Raw genomic sequence first — 12,499 nt, forward strand, 5'->3', positions numbered from 1 at the left:
GAAACAAAGCAAACGAAAAAAGAAAAGAAAAATAAGAGAGAGAGAGAGAGAGAGAGAGAGAGAGGAAAGAAAAAGAATACACCAAGAGTATATTATACGTGGTATTGTAGGGGTGGGAGAAGGGGGTTGGTAAGAATGACGGTGTGCCTAGTGGATAAAGGTAGTCGGAAAGAGGAGGATAAATGAGCCGGAGACTAAGGGCGAAACGTCGGATAATTAGTTTCTTGATCCCGAGACAGAAGGTGACACAAAACACGAAGAAAACAGGGATCTCTAAGAATTCTAATGCCATTGGTGTTACAACTGTCGTTGTTTCTCTTTGTATACGAAATACCTTTAACTACACGTGAACAATTATACAAAAATTATATAATTATTAATATTAATATATATTTATGTAAATATTAGTATGTATTAGTTTTTAATTTTTATTCAATTTATTTATTTAGTATAAATATAATAGTTATTAGTATACTATATTAGTTATTTAATATAATATATATATCAATATTATTATTAATGACATATTAATATTACTATTAATATAATAGTAATATTATAATAATATTAAAGAGTAAAATGAAATATAATTAAAATTAAATTAAAAATAATAGAAATAATTTAAATTAAATTATTAAAGTTTATACATATTAATATTTTTATTAATATAACATATAAAAATTGAGAATGTTACGTTTAAATTGACATTATTTAGAATTATTTTAAAATATAATTATCGTTATTATACAAACTGTATATTCGAATATTAAGATTTATTATTGATAAATGAACAAAATTTCAATATAATTTTAATTTGAAATAAAAATAATAACGTTTAAAGAAAATGATCGTCAAGTAAGAAATAAAATAATAATAACAATAATAATAATAGTAATAATGCATAATCGTGTTTTTATTTTTCTATAAATTGTTTTAACAGTTATATTTACATATCGTTTTGTTTAATCGCAAAAGAGTTGTTTATACTTATCGGTAATTTGATATATATATATATTTTTTTTTTACTGTGACAGGATAGAATTAAGAAGTCAATGTTACTTGCAACCATGTCAACTTATACAGGAGCGTTATTAATCACATTTCAGACGAGGCTTGGGGGTTGGAAAGTGGGGAAAGTTGGGGGGTGGGGTGGGGAAGTTGGGGGGAAGTTGGGGTATTTTTCAACGTACTCGTTTTACACTCTCGTGACCTGCCGACGACACGCCCTACCATGGCGGTACTCCTTTTATTATTTCCGTGTGCTCCCCCGTGGCTTTCCATATCGTTACAATGCATTAGGAAACACGCCATTAGATATAGTTACACTCATACACAATCATTATTATATTAGACGTATAATGTTACGATACTTTTTTTCTTTTTTTCTTTTTTTCTTTTTTCTTATAATTCTCTTATTTTGCATTTTTTCTAAGTAAGTGTTTTACCTGTTGTTTTTATTTAACTTAAAAAAGGGCCCTTTTTTTTTCGTTTAACTCTTTAAGGCACGGTGGGGATTAACCTTTACTTACCACCCTTCCTTGAGTAAAACACGCTTACCACACCCGGGTCTTTTGGACCCGGAAAAAAATGGAAAAATTGTTATAAAAAAAAACAAACTATTGCATAGATTTACTTCAACATTTTTTTTTTTTTTGAGACTTCTTTAATACTTACTTAAAAAGATTATATTGGTTTTATAGTTTTAAATTAAATGTAAATATTTTTTCAAAAATTACTCAAGTTGAACAATTGAGAAAAATGACGTTAAGTTGTAAAAAAGGTCTTTTGGGTTCTTTGGACCAAGTGTGGTAAAAGCAAAGGTTCAAAGTGTCCAATCTTTTTGATAGATCGTAATGCACGGTGAGACATTTTTAGTTCCAATCTCGAAATATTATTGCAATTTCTACATGTGCTCTTATATATATATATATATTTTAAATTGTTATTTTAAATTTCATTATTTTGTTAAATATTATTACAAAAAAATTAATACAATATAATAAAATATATACAGAGAGAGATAGAGAGATAGAAATAGATAGATAGATAGATAGAAAGATAGAAATAGAAATAGAGATAAACTGTAATCGAGTCAGTTATCTCATAATTTAAATTGCAATCGAATCGTAATCGACTCCGTGTAACTACGTTGAGATTTAAGAGAGAGGCTCAATGTGGTGCGTTTTCGCACGGACGTAAAAACGAGTGTATTCGCTATGCGACGACCACCACCATCACCACCCATCCACCTACCACCATATCACCAACACCAACACCATCACCATTGGAGTCATGCATCGTCTCGTTTTAACGCACATAAACGGGGGCTGTGAAGGTGAGATGAGGCGTGGTGAGGGGGTGTGCGCGGGGTTGTTGGAGGGGGCGGGGCAGGGGGTGGGGTGTGTGTGTGTGGGGGGGGGGGTATATAAGCTCAGGTATAATATTTTATCGTGGAAAACGTTCAACGAATCACGTGGTACCCATCTGTCGGACTTTTAATTGCGTGGAAACTATTCGATTAATAGCAGTACAGCTTGCGCTCGAACGAATCTTCGATGGTAACCGGTGTTGCTAGAATGAGAGAGAGAAAGAGAGAGAGAGAGAGAGAGGGAGAATATCGATTATACGCTTCGTATACGAATTGTTTCGAGTTTGTCATGATTAAGGTTGTACTTTACTATTTAAACTTTTGATTCCACGAAAGTATTGTTTATTGGATTTTCCATTTTTTTTTTGTTTTTTTTTTTTCTATTTTTTTTTTTTAAGTGTACTCGTGTAATGTTCAAGTTATGTATAATAATACAAACATACACACACACACACACACACGTGTCATTAATAAGATTAATTTTATTCAACGTTTTGAAAAGAAACGAACGATCGTGAAGAAACCGAGCGACGTTGTGAGTTTTCTGATTACAAAGGAAAGTCACATTTAGAAAGTCTATCCTTGTTTAGTGAAAGAAAGATAGAAAGAAAGAAAGAAAGAAAGAAAGAAAGAAAGAAAGAAAGAAAGAAAGAGAAAGATAGTAAATGGTTAAGAAGAGGGTAGGTAACATCGAGTCTTATAAACTTAACAGCATAGGATCATTAGTCACTATCATTCCTACTTTTTTCTCATTGTTTTCGTATACGAAAAAAAAAAGAACCTTCTTCTTCTTCTTTTTTTTTTCATCGATTTATTCTTTTTCTTCTTCTTGTACCTTCCTATGAGAGATATACAATCAAAACGTAAATTTGAAAAATATCATATGAATTTTATTCAACTTTTATTTCTTTTACTTTTTTACAAATAATTTTCTAGAAAAATAATTTAAAAAGATAAAATAATTTTATTTAGACTTTTATTTTCAAAAAAAAAATATACTTTTCTTTTTTTTTAGAAATTATTTTTATTTCTCTCTAATATATTTTATAATTGTTATTTATATATTTTCTAATGAATTATATTATAATATATATATAATTTATTTTATAATTAATAAATGTAATAATATATTTTTTATTTCTAATATAATATAATATATATACTTTATATATTTATTTTAATAAATTAATATATAAAATATTAAAATTAATATAAATATAAATATTAATATAAAATTAATGAATGTAATAATATATTTTATTTTTAATATATATATATATATATATATTTATTTATTTATTTATTACAGGGTAGTACTTATTGTTTTTATTACAGGTATGGAAGCAATCATGTCGGAGTTCTTTAATGATACCACAACTGCATTTTACATCATATTGATAGTTTGGATCGCCGATCAGTACGATGCCATATGTTGCCACACACCTGTAACGAAAAGACATTGGTTAAGGTAAGACAAATAATAATCAAATCAAATAAACATACACATACGTATTTATATATGTATATGTATATATATATATATATACTCGTAAAAATACTTACGACGTTTATATATTTAAGTTTTAACCAAGGGGTGTGTTACGTTTTAACGTGAATCTTAGGAAGGTTTTAAAGAAAGAAAATGGTCGGTTGGTCTTGTAAAAGAAAGTTTTCTAACGATAAGAAAAAAGATATAAAGAGGATCTGAAAAAACATGGGATAAAGAAGAGAAAATTAGTAATACGTATTAGTAGTAGTAATAGTAATAGTAGTGGTAGTAGTAGTACATGGGAGGGTTAGGATGTAGGATGATCGAAGGAGCATTTAATTAAAAAGGATTAAACTGTTCTTCGAAAAGCCGATGGAGCGTTTGTAGACTTGGTTACCTTGTTATTCATCCTTTTTCTCTCTGGTATAATATATTCTTCGTCTCTTCAACGTAAGATACTAAAACCAAAATGATCAAAGTGTCCTTATTATTATTATTATTATTATTATTATTAGTATTATTATTCTGGGCTTCTTTGTTAAAACTTGTTTCTTGATTTGTCTTGTGATAAGATAAGAGACTCTTATTAGAACATTCTTTTGTGTAGGATCATTTATTAATTTCTTTCTTTATTTATTTTATTTTTTTTAAAATGTATTTTATAAATATATATGCTTTCTTTTTTTTTCTCTTTCTTTTGTATTTTTGTATTTTAGGTAAATTTAATTATGATAATAATTTGTTAACTTTTTTTTTGTATTTTGTATTTTTGGTAATTTAATTATATGGTAATAATTTGTAACCTTTTTTGTATTTTGTATTTTAGATAAATTAATTATGGTAATAATTAAATTACCTTTTTTTTGTATTTTGTATTTTTGGTAAATTAATTATGGTAATAATTTGTTACCTTTTTTGTGTTTTGTATTTTGTATTTTGTATTTTGTATTTTATGTAATTTAATTATGGTAATAATTGGTTACCTTTTTTGTGTTTTGTATTTTGTATTTTATGTAATTTAATTATGGTAATAATTGATTACCTTTTTTGTATTTTGTATTTTGTATTTTAGGTAATTTAATTATGGTAATAATTAGTTAACTTTTTTGTATTTTGTATTTTGTATTTTTGGTAAATTAATTATGGTAATAATTTGTTACCATTTTTCGTATTTTCTATGTTAGGTAACTTAATTATGATAATAATTTGTGTTACCTTTTGTAATTAAAGTAACTCAACTTATATACAGGATGATTCTTGAAACTTAGGCTGGTAATAACTGTTTTTTTTTTTTTTTTTGAAATAACAATAGAAAAAAAATCATCAAAAAAAAAGTCATATGACACAACAAATGTCAACTTTCAATGCCCTCCCTTCCTTTTTTTGAAAATGCATCGATGCACCCGCTAAATGCAGTTGCACTTTTTTTTTTTTTTTTAATGGAATTTTATATTTTTCTTTTTTTTTTTTACACTATACGATTTCTTTTTTTTTATATTCTGCGTTAAAAAAAAAAAAAGATTGAATGATTTGCATTGAAAAGATTGTTGTTCTGATAAGTTAGCATTTCGGTGATAGGAGATTGGTGGAGTGGGGGACAGTTTCGGACTTTACACGCTCGATGTATTTTAGATATACATACCCTACAGCCACGTACCAACTGTGAATCGAGATATTCAAAGTATATCCCTCTTGTTTCTCATAGCTATTTCCCTATCTCAATTGTAGCTATGTGTTTGAACAAAACGTTACAATTTGTACGATACATTAGAGACGTTAGAAGACGATTAAACAACATTCACCCCGTATCGTTGATGTTTCTCTATTTAATGTTAATTAACGTCATTTGATTTTCATTCAATTATAACAAATATTTCATTCAATTATAACAAATTTTTTTTCTATTTTTTATTTTTTTTAAATATTTTTTTTTATTTCAAATTCATTTTAAAATGTATACATGTATATATGTGTTTATAATTATGAAAATGGTTTATGTTATGGATCTTTTGTTTCGAGATATTTAGAAGGATTAGAAAAAGATTGAAACATTTAATAAATTCTGTATATTATTGAAATAACAAATATTATGTGACAATTCATTTTTGACAATATATCTGTGAAAATTACATTGAATTTATTTAATGTAATTATTTCATTAATTGTTAAACTGATAAACTCATTTTTTTTTCTTTTTTTTTTTTAATTTTGACTTAGATCATCACTTTCATAATTATGGGCACAATTATATTTTTGTTTTGTTTTTTAATCATCATTTTTTTTCTTATTTTTATTAGATATATTTATTTTAGATCAAAATTTAGATTGTACACAAATTTTTGTTTTATTAATTTTGTAATTTTATAATTAAATATTTATTAGGATAAAATTCAAATAATTACATTTTTTTCCTATTAAAAAAAATATTTATATTTTAGATCGCAAAATTATTTGAAATATTCGCAATTTATAGATACAAAAGTTTTTGTGTAATTTTGTAAAACATTTGTCACATATAATTATAAAATTAATTTCATAGTATTGGAATATTAATTTTTATTTTTCCCCTTGAACAAAAATTAGTTTTAATAATATAAAAAAAATATCCTTTTATCTATATATATATATATATATATATATATATATATATAAAATACAGTAAAAGGATAATAAATATGAATACAGTATAATATTTGATCAATTTATTAAACGTATCGTTTTTAATTAATTAACACCCATCGGAAATAATCAAGTTGAAATAAATTGTGGTTTAAAAAAGAAAAAATTAAAAACAGAAATAAAAAAAAAAAAAATCCTTTACAGATACTTTCTTTAATCGAATGATATTCGATTAATTTCACCTTCGTAGAAAATTTGATATATAAAAGTTCTGAGTTAATTTTTTTCTGTTGTTTTTTTTTTTAAAGAGTTCCATAGTCAAGCGTGTTCCTCTTTTTTCTTTTTTTCTTTTTTAGAAAATAATTAACGAAGTCGTAGTTAAACGTTAGTATAACGTAGTTTAAAACGAACACGTCGATTAGGAATGGGTCGAAAATTACAAAGGCATTTGGTATTATCGATAAGTTAATTCACACACGGCCTGTGATAATCTTGCTTTCTTGCGAACGACTACTATCGGTAGAAGTGAGGTGGGGGTGGTGGTGGTGGTGGTGAGAGAGTGAGGGTGAGGGGGAGGGTTAGTGTCTGTTTCTGGGTTCAACCGAGAAGAGAGATAGAGAAAGAAAGAGAGAGACAGGGGGTTAGAGGGGGGCTTGGTAGGTAGGTAGGTAGGTAGGTGGTTGGGGGTAGTAGGTTGGAGACCACAGTTGAATACCACGAGACCGGCTGTTTCCATGGGTCATCCGGTTTTAATTAGAAGACCGACTTCCGTTTACATGCGGTTTAGTCGATAACTCCGTATTCCTATTCTCTCTCTCTCTCTCTCTCTCTCTCTCTCTTTCTCTTTCTCTTTCTGTCTCTCTGTACTTCTCTTACAACTCGCCCACCCTACTACGATCCTTCTGTTCTCCCTTATAATCTAAATCCGTTCATGATCAAAACGAATAACGAAGAGATTAACGGGAATGATAGTTCTCGAAATCATTGAAAATGATTGCTTTGATTTACGTTAGTGATTGAAATAAATTATTTGATTTGTTATTAGTAATAATAAAAATAATTTATACTATAGAATATTTTTCTTCGTACTAAATGAAATTTTAAATAATTTATATATGTGGGAACGTGTGTGTATGAGTGTGTGTTAAGTAGTTTCAAACTTTATCATCCTCTCATCATACTTCAGACAAATTATGCAAAATTTCATCTGGATAGTACGATGTGATGGTTAAGAGTTTTTTTTTTTTTTTTTTTAGAAAATTACAAACGCACGGATTTACACACACACACACATACATACATAAAAAATTTGTAAATGTTTTATATTAAATATAATTCAATTAATATTTAATATATTAAATATATTAATATTGAATATAATTTATATTTAATATTAAATATATAATAATAATAATAATAATAATAATAATAATAATAATAATAATTATTATTATTATTTTGTATAAGTATATTTTCATACGATTTCACGATTATTAAATAATACTACATTATTTTCATTTAACACATTCATTTTTATTTTTATTTCATTTACATTCATTACATTCATAAGATCGTAAAGGGTTTGAATAATAAAAAAAAAAAAAAAAAAAAAAAATATACAGTACATTTCTTTTTTTCTTTTTTCTTTTTTTTTGAAATTCGATTTGAACTCCACCCTTTAGGTTATATCTACGCGTTCACGTATCAGTACGGATCGACAATCTGAAAAGTAAAAACCTAGATGGTACTTTCAAGGATAACCATTCGGTTCTCTTTGCTTTTGCACATACACACGCACAGATATATATATACATACAGACACATATACATATACATTGGAAAAAAGATACTTGCTATGCGATAGAATGGATATCGCTCGAAGGGAAACTCGCGGTACTTTCTACTGAAAGTTCGATGATCGTTCTATATGTTATACTGATACAAGTATTCGACCTAAACTTACGTGTTTTCATGTTTCTCTTATAGGATAACCGGCAATAGGAAGTTTTCATGTTAACCATACTCTTTCCTTCCTTCCTTCCTTCCTTCCTTCCTTCCTTTTTTTCTTTTCTTTTCTTTTCCTTTTCTCTTTTTTCTATTAGATTTTTTTCTTCTTCGTTTTCTAACTTGTAACAATCCTTTTGAAAGATAGATCGTTCGAATAAGAAAGATCATTGTCCATACGATGTATGTATATTCCCCATATTTACCTACTATAAATCACCGAAACAAACCCATTTTCAATATCACTATATCGATGAGGATTCAGTTTAGTCTTCTGTCAACTTTTTTATGCAATCAATGTTTTTACCATTTAACTGGTTTTTCATAACCACTGAAATTTAATCTTAAACGCTACTCCCACGGAATGGACTGCCGTACCGAAAGGGTTAATCTCTCCCTTGTAGTATCACACATTTTCAAATTGTACATTTTTAAAAAAATATTACTTTTTTTCTCATTAACATATTAGAGAAGTTTAATCTTTATTATAACGGTGGAGGGAGGGAGGGGAAGAGGAGGAGGATGTGGGGGGCGTATGTTTCAACGAAATTAAAACGATAACAAAATCGTGTGTGTCAATCATTCAATCCAAAGTGTCAAATTTCTCTGTTGCGATTAGTATGGACAGAAAGAAAGAGAGAAAAAGAAAGAAAAATATATATATATACATATGCATATGTATATGTGTGTTAGTGTTTGTCACGTTGATAGAGGAGTCGTACTGTAATATTTACAATTCGTTCTCAATTTTTCTATCAATTCGTACGCATTCTCAAAACAACTTTGAAAATCTCGGTTTCTCATACAAATGAGAACGAACGAATGAAAACGAATGAAAACGAATGAAAACGAATGAACGAATGAACGAATGAATGAACGAACGAACGAACCGTGACATTTTCATGGAACGGATGCATCCGGTGTGCAATGTTTACGTTTAATTATGTCTTTCTCTCTCTCTCTTTCTCTTTCTTTTATTCTTTGCATCCTATACAAGAGTTTACACGCTTACGTGAATTTAACTTTTCGTTAACGACTCCATCCATCCTAGTTTAGTTCATTCCATAAATTGATTTTCATTTCTTTATTTATTTATTTATTTAATTAAAACCTTGTTTTGTTTTTTTTTTTTTTTTATGCAGTCCTCATGTACTCAGGGTTTTTGTAGTAGTAGTAGTAGTAGTAGTAGTTTTTTTTTTTTGTAATATACGATGAATATCCTAGTTTATTTCAAGTTCATGGTACGTGTTGTTTTCTTTTTCTTTCTTTCTTTTTTTTTTTATGTGTACTATTCTTTTTGATTTTGTCTTACGCTAAAGTTTCTACTTCATTCCGTATCGCGAGAATCAACGAGAGAACGTTAAAAGGGGCTCTTTTAAAGGGGGTTTGGTGTTGGTGTTGGTGGTGGTTGGTTGGTTGGTCCATGAACAAGAGAGAGAGAGAGAAAAAAAGGGGAAAAAAAACAGAAACGAAGGTAAAAGAAAGAGATAGAGATAGATAGAAAGTACGAGGAACATACTACGCGATACGATTTTATTTCTTCGAAACGGCCGAGGATAAACGCAATCAAGCAATTGCTTCTACAGGCTCGACAGGTTAAAACCTCAACCGTGGTAAGAGTTTCATCCATTTGTTCGACGATTTAAAAGGGTCGCTATCCACACTTTATACACATACATACCTACATACTACACATCCACGTGTGTGTATATACAACCTTTAAATAGGATACATGTGTGTATATCTTTTCTATATATACATATACCTGAATGTACTACCTGCATGCGTGTGTACGTGAGTGCATCATTGGAAACAATTAGAGAAGTGCTTTGACGATGCTTTCTCTCTCTCTCTCTCTCTCTTTTTTGTGGCTTATGTTAGAAGTAAGCTACCGAATTTTTGTTGTTTTTCTTTTTTTTTACTCCTTACGTCGAATAAAAAAATATTTAATAAACAAACGTTTAAATTCGTTCATATTAAAATAAATTTATACAATGTTGGGAGTATCGTTAACTGGGGGTATCGTCTTCTTCGTCAATGATTAAAAATAATAATAATAATAATAATAAAAATAGAAATAAAAAAAAGAACTTATTTTCAATCTGCGAAATGAATCGAACGATATATTTGAAATTCGCATGTCCAAAATGTGATGAAGAGAGAGAGAGAGAGAGAGAGACACGAGTGAAACAGAAACGAAAAGAGAAAGAGAAACAGAGTGGGATGAAAGAAGGGGGAATGGGGGTTTGGAAAGGGGGTGGGAGAGGGTGTGCGAGTGATCGATCGAGACCTGGTTAACAAACAGTGAATTGTGGGTAATGAAGCGGAGGGAGGAACAGATGTTGCAGCTTTATATCGTTGTGTATGTATGTATGTATGTATGTGTGTGTTGGTATTTTAAATTTTCCCTCGATGAAAAGAAAAGAGTATTTTTGCTTTCATCATTATAATCATCATAATTATTATTATTATTATTATCATCATCATCATCGTATATCGTTGTCATAGTAGTAGTAGTAATCATAATTTTCTCAAAAGTTTGTTTTCAATGAAACGAACATGGAAAGTTGTCGAACGAGTGTTTGGCTGTCTCGTACACTCGAAGGAAATTGATCGATCGTGGATATAATAGATAGAAGGGGATTGGTGAGGGAGAGGGGCTCGGAAAAGGGGGTGGTAGAGTGGGAGGAGGACGGAAGGGTGGTCCCCCCGGAAAGAGGATGCAAATGGTTTCGCATTACTAATACCATTGTGTTCGGATTGTTATCGTAAGTTGCAGTTATCGGCCAGACACAGGAAAATATTTAGAAAGAGTTTAATCCTACGAAAAATTACTTTGCTTTTATATATATATATATATATATATATTTAAGTATGTTTATATGTATAGGTATATAAATATGCGTATAAATTTGTATCAATTTATTATGGGAAAAATAGCATCAATTCTTTTCAAATGCACACACACGTGGATTCTAAAGCAAAATGTTCATAAAGTTAACAGTTCGTAATTAATCTTTCATATATATATATATATATAGCATATATTATTCGTTTATTATTATTATTATTATTTTTTTCTTCTATGTAGTTTATCTTATTTTTGTCAGTAAATTAAAATTTGCGTGACTTTTGAATGACGTGAAAAATTTGAATGACTTTTTGATAACTGCGTTTAATTTGTTAACGATAAGAAAAATATAATAAGAAAATTGAGTAAGAGTTACTTTTTTATTTTTTTTTTTTTATTTAACGTTCGTGATCTTTTTTTTATAATATCATTTTGCTGTTGGTACAACGTGTCAACTATTAGAAATCGTTGGGAGAGGTTCACGTAGGTCGTCAAATGATGGCAGAGACGATCGAGAAACAGCGCTGGATGGTTTTTAGGTGTCACTGGGTTTAGATAGGAATGGGTGGGATGGGATGGGATGGGATGGGTGGTGGTGTGCACTTAACTTTAGATCCTTAACGTAGTACTGAGGGCTCCTTTCTATCAGTCAGATAGCGCGAACGTTTGCTGCTTCCATTTCAGACGACGAAGGGCCCAACTCACTTTTCGGTATTCCGCTTGGCTGACTAACGTAGTGATAAGTATTAACAAGACACGTGTTTCTATATATATATATCTTTTTTCCTATTTCCTAAACCTATTTAGACCCTTCTTATTTAAGTCTTCTTTCCATTAATAAAAAATATATTTATTAAAATAGTAGTTCTATTTATTTGTATATAAATATTTTGTTTTATTTTATTTTAACAATCAAATTATTGGTTTAACATTTTACAAATAACTATTAAAAAAAAAAAAGACTATAAATATTTATAATTTATCGTCCTTTAATTAAAATCTTGAGTAAAATCAAAGTAGAATTAAAAGGTTCTGTGTATACGTAATCATTTGTATAACTTGAAAACGATAGAATCGTATCGTGGATTAGAAAGACTAAGGAAAGATAGAAGGATCGTTGGATCGTAACGAGAATGAAATAAAGAAGACGTCGTCTAGGGTCGTCATA

At 28.7% G+C, this 12,499-nt stretch overlaps 1 protein-coding gene across 1 annotated transcript in view; it reads left to right on the plus strand.

The window, feature by feature from the left end:
- LOC107066864 (membralin) overlaps positions 1-12,499 on the plus strand; it is a 65,398-nt gene that overhangs the window by 19,574 nt on the left and 33,325 nt on the right. The window contains exon 10 of the mRNA XM_015321879.2: positions 3,704-3,836. Coding sequence (XP_015177365.1) covers positions 3,704-3,836 — 133 coding nt within the window. The remainder of the gene's footprint in view (positions 1-3,703; positions 3,837-12,499) is intronic.

Source organism: Polistes dominula, unplaced genomic scaffold (genome assembly GCF_049000335.1).
Source record: "Polistes dominula isolate Pdom_NZ unplaced genomic scaffold, Pdom_raw_medaka contig_49, whole genome shotgun sequence".
In the NCBI taxonomy this organism is placed as follows: domain Eukaryota; kingdom Metazoa; phylum Arthropoda; class Insecta; order Hymenoptera; family Vespidae; genus Polistes; species Polistes dominula.